The sequence below is a fragment of the Panulirus ornatus genome, chromosome 12, assembly GCF_036320965.1.
Source record: "Panulirus ornatus isolate Po-2019 chromosome 12, ASM3632096v1, whole genome shotgun sequence".
In the NCBI taxonomy this organism is placed as follows: Eukaryota; Metazoa; Arthropoda; class Malacostraca; order Decapoda; family Palinuridae; genus Panulirus; species Panulirus ornatus.
Genome location: NC_092235.1, coordinates 62,151,305 through 62,165,637, shown reverse-complemented (window position 1 = coordinate 62,165,637; position 14,333 = coordinate 62,151,305). Strand labels below are relative to the sequence as shown.

General features: G+C 47.1%; 1 protein-coding gene and 1 long non-coding RNA gene across 2 annotated transcripts in view; one reads left to right on the top strand and one right to left on the bottom strand.

The window, feature by feature from the left end:
* The window catches only part of LOC139752116 (GTP-binding protein Rhes), a 59,041-nt gene that overhangs the window by 18,115 nt on the left and 26,593 nt on the right, over positions 1 to 14,333 (bottom strand). Inside the window, exon 2 of the mRNA XM_071668027.1 lies at positions 2,323 to 2,869. Coding sequence (XP_071524128.1) covers positions 2,323 to 2,669 — 347 coding nt within the window. The 5' untranslated portion in view covers positions 2,670 to 2,869. The remainder of the gene's footprint in view (positions 1 to 2,322; positions 2,870 to 14,333) is intronic.
* Positions 1 to 14,333, top strand: part of LOC139752117 (uncharacterized) — a 73,850-nt gene that overhangs the window by 47,012 nt on the left and 12,505 nt on the right. The gene's annotated exons all lie outside the window — the stretch shown is intronic.

Genomic DNA, 14,333 nt, shown 5'->3' with positions numbered 1-14,333 from the left:
GGGTGAAAGGAGGGCAAGGAATAGAGTGAATTGGAGCGATGTGGTATACCGGGGTTGATGTGCTGTCAGTGGAGTGAATCAAGGCATGTGAAGCGTCTGGGGTAAACCATGGAAAGCTGTTTAGGTATGTATATTTGCATGTGTGGATGTATGTATATACATGTGTATGGGGGGGGTTGGGCCATTTCTTTCGTCTGTTTCCTTGCGCTACCTCGCAAACGCGGGAGACAGCGACAAAGTATAATAAAAATAATAAAATATATATATATATATATATATATATATATATATATATATATATATATATATATATATATATATATATAAACGACGACTGGAGGATCTACGCTGACCCCACAAGACAAAGTATTTGTCAACGAAGGAAGAAAACAAGAAAATCCTACATCGCGCACGACCAAGGAAAGAAAAAAATAATCGACTAAAAAGAAATAAAATAGAATAAAAGGAAAGCAATTTCATTGGAGGGGGGTGTGGGAAGGGGGGCGGGCGTGGGGGGGGGGAGAGATTTGTGGAAATAAAACCCAATCACCCAGGGAAACAAAAGAAAAAAAAAGAAAGAATACATATAAAAAAGCAATAGCGAAGGTTACCATCATATCCATTTTCTGCACGAGTGGATACTCCCCCTCCTCCTCCCTCCTCACCTCACCCCACCCACTTCCCATCCCACATCCCCCCACCTCCATCCCTCTCTTCCTCCCTCTCCTCCTCCTCCTCCCATTCCGAGTTTACCTGTGGCTTGCCAGCCCGGACACAACGAGGATTTACATCTCGTCTTCCATCCAACCATCCATCGTTCCCAGCGGCCATTTTTCTGTTCTGCTTCCCCCGCCCCCTTTTTTTTATTTTTATTTTTATTTGTTTTTTTTTTTTAAGTTGTGCCGACCAGGGAGATCCTGTGGTCATGTGATGTTCTGGATGTAAGTACGTCTCTCTCTCTCTCTCTCTCTCTCTCTCTCTCTCTCTCTCTCTCTCTCTCTCTCTCTCTCTCTCTCTCTCTCTCTCTCTCTCCGTCTCTAAACATCACTGTAAACGCGTGTCGGACCCAGAATAGCTCCTGCCACGCACGTCGTTGGCGCTTTTGAGCTTCTGGGTATTTCCAAATATCGAATTGTCAAAGCGCACTCCTTTCCAAATATCGAACTATCTAAGCACACATCTCTCCAAATATCTACCCGTCTAAGCATATGTCTCTCCAAATATCTACCCGTCAAAGCATATATCTCTCCAAATATCTACCCGTCTAAACATGTATCTCTCCAAATATCTACCCGTCTAAGCATATATCTCTCCAAATATCTACCCGTCTAAGCATATGTCTCTCCAAATATCTACCCGTCTAAGCATATTTCTCTCCAAATATCTACCCGTCTAAGCATATGTCTCTCCAAATATCTACCCGTCTAAGCATATATCTCTCCAAATATCTACCCGTCTAAGCTATCTCTCCAAATATCTACCCGTCTAAGCTATCCAAATATCTACCCGTCTAAGCTATCTCTCCAAATATCTACCCGTCTAAGCTATCTCTTCAAATATCCACCCGCCTAACCATATTTCTCTCAAATATCTACCCGTCTAAGCATATTTCTATTAAAACACCTGTCTACCGAATCATCTCTCCCTCAAAACACCTGTCTATTAAGGCACATATCTATCAAAACATCGGCCAAAAGACTGTCAAAATATTGTGCCGTCCAAAGGTCGACTTGAGTTCAATTTGTATCATATTGATTTTTTTTTTGTACCTTCGGGAAGGTTGGAGGCAACAACACAGGAGAAGGTTGGGGGTGGAGCTGTGTTGGTGGCGGGTGAAGGAGGGATAGTTATGGTGGTGGGTGAAGTGGGGAGGGGAGAGTTGTTGTGGTGGTGGGTGAAGTGGGGAGGGGAGAGTTGTGGTGGTGGGTGAAGTGGGAAGGGGAGAGTTGTGGTGGTGGGTGAAGTGGGAAGGGGAGAGTTGTTGTGGTGGTGGGTGAAGTGGGGAGGGGAGAGTGGTGGTGGTGGGTGAAGTGGGGAGGGGAGAGTTGTGGTGGTGGGTGAAGGGGAGAGAGGAGAGTTGTGGTGGTTGACTTCTGCTAGTGTGACACTCTGTAGATTAGAGAGAGAGAGAGAGAGAGAGAGAGAGAGAGAGAGAGAGAGAGAGAGAGAGAGAGAGAGAGAGAGAGAGAGAGAGATCCTGATCCTAGTGATCCTTAGACCACTCTCTCAGAGCTCCTAGAATCCTGAGACTTAGCCAGGACCCACAGAGCTTCACGATGGCGTATCACACACCACCCAGTGCATTATGACGTAGCGCCTCACCTGGACACGAGGGAGGTCTTCCCCACCCTGGAAGAGCCGAGGATGACCAGCCTGAAGCAGTTCTTGGCGCGCGGCTTCATGTTCTTGTCCGGGAGGACGGGCAGCGACGAGGGCACCACAGCCTTCGTCCTGCCGATGCCGTCGCCTTCGCTGCTGCTGCTGCTACTGCTGCTGCTGCCGCCGTTTGGACCATCAATCTGTTCGGAGGAGCAGGATGAGACGACGACCTCGCCTCCTTCTCCCCGTCCGCCAACGCCATTCTCGTCGGCTCCTCCTCCCCCTCCGTTACAGATGGAGTCGTCCGTCTCATCGACTTCGTAGATCTTCTCGGAGGTTATCTCGTCCATAGCGGCTGCTTCGAGACCTTCAGGGGTTGTGGTGGTGCTGCTGCATGTCTGAGGGTCCCTGGTGGTTAGCGGATGTGGCGTGTGCCTGGTGGTTTACACTCGGCTGTCTGGCGTGGAGTTTACACCCTCCCGTATACCCTGGGCTGCTGGATGGATCCGATGGCCTTCGAATCAACAGGCATGTTGGGGTCATTCACAATCTGTGAATAAGAAGGGGGAAAAAAAAGGATGATTGATAGATAAGAACTGCCGACCGTGCATGATAGATATGCATACCTGTGTTATCTATCCTGAAATGTGAAATGAAATCGGTACAAATTGTCTTGTATGCCTCTCAGTGGGGAGACTCCTTACTTAGACCCTCTGTGTGGGTTAACGTGGATTTTATATCATTTGGACACATGCATATATTCAGGTCTACAGTCCACGTATGCTAATACATGGAGGTCATTATCCCCTTTGTTTACGTTTATTCACACACACACACACACACACACACACACACACACACACACACACACACACACACAACAATCGACCATATGTATTGACCACCTAACCACCCAGGGAGAGGGAGGGATCTGGAGACATCTGTCATAACTTCACCATTTCCACGACCCACAGGAGGAGGATCTAGAACTGGAGACTCTGGAGGAGAGGCACTTGCCACCCCAAGCTAGTCCAGGAAGTATTGATCTTCCCCCACCAAGTCTGGGTCGTCTTAAAAGTGAACTAATCAAGTTCTTTGTTGTCGTAAATTAGCTGATGGAGGTTTTGATTAGCGGCAGCTTGTGGCTCTCATTTTCTTTTTTGCATGCAAATATCTTTTTTTTTTTTTTTCAACGGCGTGTGCGGCTATGTGTTGGATCAGACTAGAGGGTGAGGCTTAGCTTTAACATAGAGACTGTGGGTGGAGGTGGGTATGAGAGAGACAGAAGCTGATGGAGAGGAGAAAGGGTAAGCGAAATGCATAGGTCGAGCTGGGAAGAAAGAAAAAAAAACTATGTAGGACCTGATGACTGAGGTACATGGAATAGGAGGCACTGGTATGGACGACATCAGACAACACAAGGGTGGGCCGTTTTGACATCTGCTTCTTTCCCTACATGTCGAAGCTTTGGAACTCTCTACCTTCTCGTGTCTTACCCAGGGTGGGACGTTTTGACATCTGCTTCTTTCCCTACATGTCGAAGCCTTGGAACTCTCTACCTTCTCGTGTCTTACCCAGGGTGGGACGTTTTGACATCTGCTTCTTTCCCTACATGTGGAAGCTTTGGAACTCTCTACCTTCTCGTGTCTTACCCAATAACTATGACCTGAGACATTTCAAAGCACAGGTTCTTAACTTTCTTAAAAACTCGTGAATATTTCCCCATGTCTTTTCTTTTTTTCAGTTCAACACTTCTCTTTCTATATCAATTAAAGCCTGGCCTTGATGTGGATTTCTGTCCGTGACTGGAACCTCCAACACGAAAAAAAAAAAGGATAAAGAGGGGCACCAAGAAGGATGGCCTTGAGTCATCTTGAAGCGACATCAGAATAATGATTAGGTCGGGAGACTGCAGGTTAGCTTGGTACCTACCTACCTGTAGCTCATGGTGCCAAAAAGTGGGGGAGGTTGGGTGGCAAACAAGTGGTCGAAGGGACCGAGTGGAAGACAGCTGGCACCAGTTGGCTGGCTGGCTGGCTGGCTGCAACCGTTCACGGTGTGGAGATACGTTCCAAGCGGTTTGGAAAATAAAATTGGTTGGGGGAAAAAGTGAAAGAGAAATATCAGGTGGGGGGAGAAACGACGAGGTGGTTCGCACTTCACGAACTATTTTTGTAAGCAAAATGAAAAAAAAAGGAAAAAATTTGAAGCACTTTTATATATGTGCTGAAGTTCACGAGTCGTTCAACGTACCAAGGAAGGACGAAGAATGCGCATGTGCAGTTCAAGAGGCGGTATACAAGTGTCCCTCCCCCGTGTAATTGGGAGCGGCGTTACTGTTCGTGAAATAGGGATGGACGAATGGAAAAATTGGGATGTACAGACGGCTGGAGACATATGCGACATTGAGGCAATCAATTTCCAACCCTTAGGTCAGTAGTTACTATTCCATAACAACCCATTTCAGGTCATCTAAGGCTATTATGACCTCCACCCCAAGAACGAAGAGAGGCTTAAATGCGATTAGACAGTTACCAAGATGGGAAAACTATAGTAGCTAACGAGGACGAGGGCTACTTAGTTCAGTAGCACCAAACAGCTCAGGCTCCCGACGGTGGAATTAGAACAGACGTGTTTTGACACCCGTGGAGGAGTCTTGATGACTTCACGACCCCCAAGAAAAACTCTGAGCGAACCCCATTTAGGGTCGCGACCCGAGGGTTAACAACAACCATCAACCCCATTTGGGATCGTAGTCCGAGGTGGTGACAGTCCCTGCTTTAGACGATGGGGGAAAGCGTGTTCAATTCCCCTACCCGAACTGCTCCTTTTTCTAAACCATCTTGTTGAAATCGTCTATGAACTTATTATACTCCTTGACTTCTACCCCCTTGACTTCTACCCTTGACTTCTACACCCTTGACTTCTACACCCTTGACTTCTACCCTTGACTTCTACACCCTTGACTTCTACACCCTTGACTTCTACCTACGTCGTATCAATTCTACATTTTATTCTTTACACCCATCTGTCCTAACCAGCCTTGTCTACATCCCCTTCTAAACACCTACTCTGGTTCCTCAAAGTTCCGCCCATAATCTACAACTGTTGTGCTCTTCTTCTTCTTCTTCTCTCCTTTCAACCTCGCAGATCCTTTGATTGCAACACTTTAGTCTTTAACTTTCCTCGTATTTCAATTCATTCGGATCTCTCATCATTTTCCCCGGTTTCCTCTTAACTCATCTTCATCGACTCGTTCATTCGCCCCAAATCTTTGCCAGACATTTCGAAGGACGATTCATCTTTTTCTTTTTCTCCATTTCTCTTTGGTGATGTAGAACGGGACGCGGCAACCTCATCAGTGGAACAGGGTGACAACACTTATCTTCAAGGTGGACACTGGAACAGAGGAACGTGTCTCACGGGAGCTTGTGGTGAATGTCGAATTCGATTATGCTAATAATAATGGTGTGGACCATCTACATAGCTTAAGGTCAGCGCAGGTAACAACACTGCAAACCATTAAAAAAAAAATAGAGATGCAGTTATGGTGAGGGTGTAGTGAGGGTAATGTGAATGAAGGTGTAGTGAATATGAGGTTGCAGTGAAGATGAGGTTGTAGTGAAGTGAGGGTGTGGTGAAGATTACGGTGTGGTGAATATGAGCGCATAGTGAAGATGTAAGTTAGTGAAGATGAGAATAGTGAAGATGGCCTTTTTTTTTTTTTTTTTTTAACCCGACCTCCGACTTGATCGAAGCGAGGTGCAAGGCCCGCCGAAGAAGCTAGTATTGATAATGATAATGGAAGTCACACTCATAATGATAATCATGTTGATAATGATAACAGGTAAGAGAGATAAGGGACAAAATAAATCAAACACGGACATGCAGGTGGGTCATTATCACCCCTTTGTGAAGCACCCTGGAGGGAGGGACGACGAAGCGCTGTTCACTCCCTCTCCTGACACACTCTCTCCCTCCCTGAGGGAGAGTTACAGTAACCATCGTCCCGAGAAAGGACGGCATGTCACGAAATGTACACTCTCTCTCTCTCTCTCTCTCTCTCTCTCTCTCTCTCTCTCTCTCTCTCTCTCTCTCTCTCTCTCTCCCCATCCCTCCCGGGTCGTCCCACCTGACAGGACTGTCAATTCCAAACGTGGCGTACGAGCTACTGTGTCATGTGACGTATTTGAAACACGTCAGCGCCAAGTCTTTATGACAGCCGTGTTGTCATGACCTAAAAGAAAAAAAGAAAAAAGATATATGATTATTTTCTTACGTTATTGGTACGGATGACGGGAGTTTACAAGCTCTCTCTCTCTCTCTCTCTCTCTCTCTCTCTCTCTCTCTCTCTCTCTCTCTCTCTCTCTCTCCCCCGCGCGTCAGTGATGTAAACTTGTGTAAAAGAGGACAGCAGGAGATTAAAAAAAAAAAAAAAAAAGTTACACCCTATATAATAGATTTCGTACTTCAAGAAAAAAAAAATAATTCCACGGGCATGAAACGAACTGGAAAACCTCGGGGGTGTTATTGGAATTTCCTGGAGACATCCAATAACAGATGAGACGTCCCATTTTCTTTGTCCAAGTTTTCCTATGAACATTATGATTTTTTTTTTTCTTTTTTCCACCCTGAAGCGAAGAGATATATTCCCCAACGCTGTCTACCTCGACAGGCCAGATTTTTGCGATGTATGTTTGTCACTATCGACGTTATATATATATATATATATATATATATATATATATATATATATATATATATATATATATATATATTGGAAAGGATCACAATTTTGCGCGTGATCAAGCTATTCCTATGAGTCCACGGGGAAGATGAAACACGAAAAGTTCCCAAGTGCACTTTCGTGTAATAATCACATCATCAGGGGAGACACAAGACAGGAATATAACAGTCAGTTGATATACATCGAAGAGACGAAGCTAGGACGCCATTTGGTAAACATTCACATGTGATGATGTGATTATTACACGAAAGTGCACTTGGGAACTTTTCGTATTTCATTTTCCCCGTGGACTCATAGGAATATATATATATATATATATATATATATATATATATATATATATATATATATATATATATATATATATATATATATATATATATATTGACGGCATCGAGTCCCCTGTCAATGGTGCCAAAGAGTGGGAGGTCCCAGGAAGTGGTTGTCTCACCCAGACCCAAATAGATTGATAGACCCGCTACTGGATCTCCTCCTCCACACCCCCATTTCTTTCTTCTTTTTTTTCTTCTTCATGTCGGCAACTCTCGAAGTCACTCCACTAACTTTTCCACTGTCGAACACCATCTACTTCGTACCTCTCCAAGTGTCTTGCTTCTCTCGCAAACTCAGCAGTCCAATGGTTTGTTTCCTTTTTTTATGTATATATATAATTTCCTTCGCCTTATCAGTTCTGACGTTCCCTTACGATTCCACTCCAAAGAAAGCGTTTGCGCTTCTTCAGGGACGTGTCCATCGGATGCACGTCTCGTAGACCTTGAGCCACTGAACTTTGATGTCATGTTGCCCGAGGTTTGGCCTCCCAAGTACTTGTGTGTTCCTCTGTTTTCTCCTCGTACTGCTTTTCTCACGCCTTAAGTCCTGTAACTTTACTCGTAGATTACACCTACGAAGCCGTGACGTCCTTCCACGCCCAGGCTGAGTTCCGCTTCTTAAGAAGACTACAACGTACATTCGTACACAGATGGTCATTTGTCAACATACACCGTATCCATACGCCAGGCTGTCACGACCAATCTTCATGCAGTCTGGAACTGTTCTTACACCTCTTTGTTCTTCGCACGACAGCTACAGTAATCGTGCATCATTTTAGGCCATCAGCCCACGGACACTTGCATTATGTCGGAGCTCCAGCTGAACGCCAGTCTGGTAGTATGTGATAACTGGTTGAGAATGACGATCATGCCTCCTCGTTTGTTCATTGGACGATTATGTCCTCTCCTCGGGCGATGATTCTGTCTCGCTTGCGTAACATGTCAGCTGAGGTTGACATTTTCCCTCATCCTCTAAACACTTATCTCCTCTCGCAGTTCGCGGCGCGACCATTCCTATATCAAGGCCATTTGTTATGTCAAGAGTTGGAAAAACTTTCCATCTTCTGAGTGTGCATTCAGACCTCACCTCCAGATCTTGAGTCGCTGCAAGAATGATGATCGTTCCACTATGCATATTCATCCAGTGTGCCACATCTTCCACCACGCTCTGCCACGTCCCTCCTCCTCCGTCGCCCACGTCCCCCACTAAAACTAAGTAACCCACACACACACACGTACGTACATTATATTATTAAGAACATCTGGAGGAATTTTTTTTTCCCCCCTTTCCTCTTTGATTGGTTGATAAGTGTGGCGCGAGAGGGGGTCGGATAGAGAAGGCAGAGTGTAGAAACAGATGTGCTGATGGGCGCCCGCCCAAGATATCTCTGTGCCAGGTACCAGGGCCACAGTGCCAGGGTTACGGTGCCACGTACCGCGGCTGCAGTGCCCCAGGTACCAGGGTTACAGTATTACTTACCAGAGCTACAGTTCCAGGGCTATAGCGCAAGGGCTTCGATGTCAAGTACCAGGGCTACAGTGCCAAGGTACCAGGGCTACAGTACCAAGGTACCAGGGCTACAGTGCCAAGGTACCAGGGTTACAGTGCCAGATAACAGGGCTACAGTACCAGGGTACCAGGGTTACAGTGCCAGGTAGCAGGGGTACAGTGCCAGGTAACAGGGCTACAGTGCCATGGTACCAGGGCTACAGTACCAAGGCACCAGGGTTACAGTGCCAGGGTACCAGGGCTTCGGTAGCCATGGCCTCTTGACACTGCCCACCATCACTACCTCCCACAGCACGGCACCACACCCCTCCTGATCCCTCCTCCCACAAGTAGTGTAGGAGTCGATCACTCGGAACCATGAAACTGTTTGCTCCTGCAAGAGGTTCTCTTGCAGCGTTCTCTCCTCCTCCCTTGACGTGACACACCTTGAAAACCACGAGTGGGTCATAAGATCCTTTACATGTTTCTGTACTTATGCTTTGGTGTATGTGCGTTCTACTCTGTCTGTCTGTCTGTCTCTCTCTCTCTCTCTCTCTCTCTCTCTCTCTCTCTCTCTCTCTCTCTCTCTCTCTCTCTCTTTGCTGGCACCTATGACTTTTTTTTTTCTCCTCTCCTTATTTTACCATATTTCTTAACGTTTTTTTCCCCCCCCTCACAAGATTATTTCCGTTTTCTTTCTGATTTCTCACCTCTCTTTCAACATCATGTGATCTAGGTCCCTCTCGTCTCCCCACCACGGTCAGTCACCCCCTTCCCCATCATCGTCTCTCCTCCCCACTACCGCCAGTCTGCCCTCCCCCACTGCAGCTAGTCTCCCCTCCCCACCACCATCATCATCTCTCTCTCTCTCCTCCCCACCATCATCTCCTCTCTCTTCTCCCCACCCCACCATCATCTCCTCTCTCTTCTCCCCTCCCCACCATCATCTCCTCTCTCTTCTCCCCACCCCACCATCACCTCCTCTCTCTTCTCCCCTCCCCACCATCACCTCCTCTCTCTCCTCCCCTCCCCACCATCACCTCCTCCCCCTCCTCTCTTCCCTCCTCCGACACTGCCACTTTTGGATCGTCATATAAGCCAGCTGGAATTCCGATCCCTTGGTTACGTCCTGCACGGGAGACACGGCCAATATGAGATCTCACAGGGCCTGGCCCAGCCTCCTACCGTCGGTGGTGGGGAGGAAAAAAAAGATATCGCAGATGACCTGTCTTAGTCTTCCTCCTCCTCCTCCTCCTCCTCCCTGAGGAAGATGACTGAGGACCTCTTCCTCTTCCTCCTCCTCCCTGAGGAAGATGACTGAGGACCTCTTCCTCCTCCTCCCTGAGGAAGATGACTGAGGACCACCTCCCCTTCCTCCTCCTCCTCCTCCTCCTCCTCCATCTTCCGTCTTGAAGATCACCTCCCTCCATTGTGCTCGTAGATCGAGCAAGATCTATCGTCATAAATCGTCAATGTATCCGACACGACAGAACTTTGATCCAGACACGGTAAGACTATGTTAGACGGAGGACGGCTATAAGGTATATCAGCTATGACAGAGTATAGCTACAGGAGGACATAAGCAAGTTAGCAGGTAATGTACAGTGAGTACAGTAGGTGGAGGACAGCACAGTAGGTGGAGGGCATCACAGCACAGTAGGTGGAGGACAGCACAGTAGGTGGAGGGCGTCACAGCACAGTAGGTGGAGGGCATCACAGCGCAGCAGGTGGAGGACAGCACAGTAGGTGGAGGGCATCACAGCACAGTAGGTGGAGGACAGCACAGTAGGTGGAGGGCATCACAGCACAGTAGGTGGAGGGCGTCACAGCACAGTAGGTGGAGGACAGCACAGTAGGTGGAGGGCATCACAGCACAGTAGGTGGAGGACAGCACAGTAGGTGGAGGGCATCACAGCACAGTAGGTGGAGGGCATCACAGCACAGTAGGTGGAGGACAGCACAGTAGGTGGAGGGCATCACAGCACAGTAGGTGGAGGGCATCACAGCGCAGCAGGTGGAGGGCATCACAGCGCAGTAGGTGGAGGGCATCACAGCACAGTAGGTGGAGGACAGCACAGTAGGTGGAGGGCATCACAGCACAGTAGGTGGAGGGCATCACAGCGCAGCAGGTGGAGGGCATCACAGCGCAGTAGGTGGAGGGCATCACAGCGCAGTAGGTGGAGGGCATCACAGCGCAGTAGGTGGAGGGCATCACAGCGCAGTAGGTGGAGGGCATCACAGCGCAGTAGGTGGAGGGCATCACAGCGCAGTAGGTGGAGGGCATCACTCGGGTTCGTGGCTAATGGGCTCAATCTTACGTGAGACTGGGACAGGTAGCCATGGATCTGTTGCCCATCCTGCCAGTTGACACGGATAGATAGATAGAGATAGCTAGAGATAGATATAGATAGATAGTGTTAATGTAGATACAGAGAGAGAGAGAGAGAGAGAGAGAGAGAGAGAGAGAGAGAGAGAGAGAGAGAGAGAGAGAGAGAGCTCTATACTTGTCCTGATTTTGTTGGTAATTCTCACAGTCATAATCGCCTCATTTTTTTTTATTTAGGTCGGCGATAATCACTCCTTCGCTGAAGGCAACGGATTGCAGTCTCTCTCTCTCTCTCTCTCTCTCTCTCTCTCTCTCTCTCTCTCTCTCTCTCTCTCTCTCTCTCCCCCAAGGACATGGCTGACTGCGTACAACAACATCCAGCGTTTAATCACGTCTCTCCCCCCTCCCCTTAACCATATTATTTTTGTACCCAGCGACGCTTAATAACCTCCGCCACCATCACACAATCTGTAATCACTTCCGTCACGACTCTTCTTTTTTTTTTCTCTCTCCTCCCTGTGTCATTAAACAGTTGGCATCTGAGAGAGAGAGAGAGAGAGAGAGAGAGAGAGAGAGAGAGAGAGAGAGAGAGAGAGAGAATATTCTTGTGTGTGTGTGTGTGTGTGTGAGAGAGAGAGAGAGAGAGAGAGAGAGAGAGAGAGAGAGAGAGAGAGAGAGAGAGAGAGAGAGAGAGAGAGAGAGAGAGAGAATCTACCCATGGAAGTTTATTTTTTTTTTTTTTTTGCAGGGTGTGGAGATCCTGCCCTTTGGAAATGAATGAAAAAAAAAAGAAGAAAAAAAAAGTAGTCATGTTGTAGGTGTTGGTGAAGGCACGAGAAGGTTATCGAGTTGAGAAACTGTTTTACTTTTATTTTTTTTTATAAATAAAAAGAAGCACATTTTCAGGACTGTTTTGAGGTGAGGTCATCTGTGACGTGTGGTCAGCTGGGAAAGCTTGATACAGGAGCAGGTCAACCTCATCATCTTGAATAACCTTTTAGTACACATGTTTCCCTCTATCTAGACCACTGTCTTCCCCTTAAAGGGTTAGTCTGTTAATTAGACTCGTTTCGTGACTCCCTTCATCATCGATGTTTTCCCCTCGTGTATATATATATATATATATATATATATATATATATGTGTGTGTGTGTACATTGAGATGTATGGGTATGTATATTTGCGTGTGTGGACGTGTATGTATATACATGTGTATGGGGGTGGGTTGGGCCATTTCTTTCGTCTGTTTCCTTGCGCTACCTCGCAAACGCGGGAGACAGCGACAAAGCAAATAAAAAAAAAAAAAAAAAATATATATATATATATATATATATATATATATATATATATATATATATATATATATATGTATGTATATATATATATATATATATGGTCTTTAGCGTAAGTCTTTCCCAGACTCTTGATCCGGCGTCCTTGCTAAAAGGAAAATGTATTTAAGGAAAATGAGTAGTTAAGGTTTTGGTAGTTAAGGTGGTTTGTATCTTCTCGGTGAGCATTTCTGTCTTCGCTTAGGTCACCCTCATCACCTTACTCGGTCACGTAACTCACCTACTTATCTACCTCACCTACTTATCCACCTCATCTACTTATCTACCTCACTTACTCTCCTGCCTTATACGATCAGGTAACCCCTATACTGATCAGGCACTATTTCCGACCCGGTCACCTAACTTCATCAGTCACCTGGTTCACCCACTCGACTGTCTCACCTGTTCACCTCCACACAACGGTCCCACGTCCTCACCCGTTCACCTACCATGTTACCAACTGTAGGATATGGTCACCTGGCCTCTCCTACTCGCCTACTTTACCCTCTCACTTGCCTCGCTCTTGTCGCAACGACCTGCTCCCACCTCATCACCCATCTTCTCTGGCCACCTTACCTCACCCAATCGCTCGGTTCACCTCATCGCCAGTCTCTGCGAGTCAACCCATTCACTAAATCCCCCCTTCCAGTCAATTCACCCGGGCCATGATGGTGCTGCTTACTTCCCCCCTTCCCTTTCCCAGCCCGATCACTTCATTGGTGAATATCACGCTACCTCATACCTCGGCGGGGCTGTTTGTGTGTGTGTATATATATTCATTCCCCGGCCAGAAAGCGTCAGGGATCAGGCTAAGTACCTGTGAGAGGAGCGGCTCACCAACGAAAACAGACCGTGTATCCTCCGGCTGCTGGCTGGCCTGGGCTGGGCTGGGCGGGGCTGGGCTGGCCTGGGCTGGGCTGGGCTGGGCTGGGCTGGGCTGGGCCATCTGAAACTTCGCTGACACACTCGGAGTGACTCGATCTCAAGACCAGACCCACTTAAACGTTGCTTTATGGCCAGGAGCGACTGAGAGCCGAGTCTTCCCCCCCAACCCGACGCGGGACGAACATATCGTTTCGAAAGGTATAGTTCGACGGTCACGAAAGTAGAATAAATAAATGATATCAAGCCGTTAAAAGGAGATTTATTGACGTTGGTCGGTCGCAGGAAGGCCTGGATAACCATAAGATCTCTCGCTGATTACACAGAGGGAATTCAAACGTATATAAAGACCAGCGCTGTGGCCTTTGTGGTATAGTATTCAAAACCAGCGAACATATTTGCCGATTCTAGACCTTCAGTTTTTATGACGTTATCAGTAAACCTAATACTAAGTGGAGTGTGTTTTACACCTCTGATATATCCTGCCACACACACACACACACACACACACACACACCAACGTGTCAGTGTTTAATTAAAGCCATCACTGGCAGAGAAGCGTTGCTCTGTGACCAACATACTAATGTGAGCCGCCCGTCAACCCCTGGCTCGTCCAAACATCCTTATGATACATTAGCTCACGTTCTAATCGCAGGGAGGAAGGGCGGCAGGGCCCCGACCTGGCCTGGCCAATGGCTCATATAGCCACGAACAGACGAGCCCTTCTTCGGAACCTCTCCGTAAATCGGGGTTATGCATTATGTAGCGAAAGGTAGCTTAAAAATCGCGATCATCAAGCCAGAGATCTGATGTTACTTTAGTATATCGCCATATGAAGCAATGTCCAATGAAAGACTGACAAGCAGACTCTCAGACTGGGAGCTCCTTCTAATACACATGACTTCGT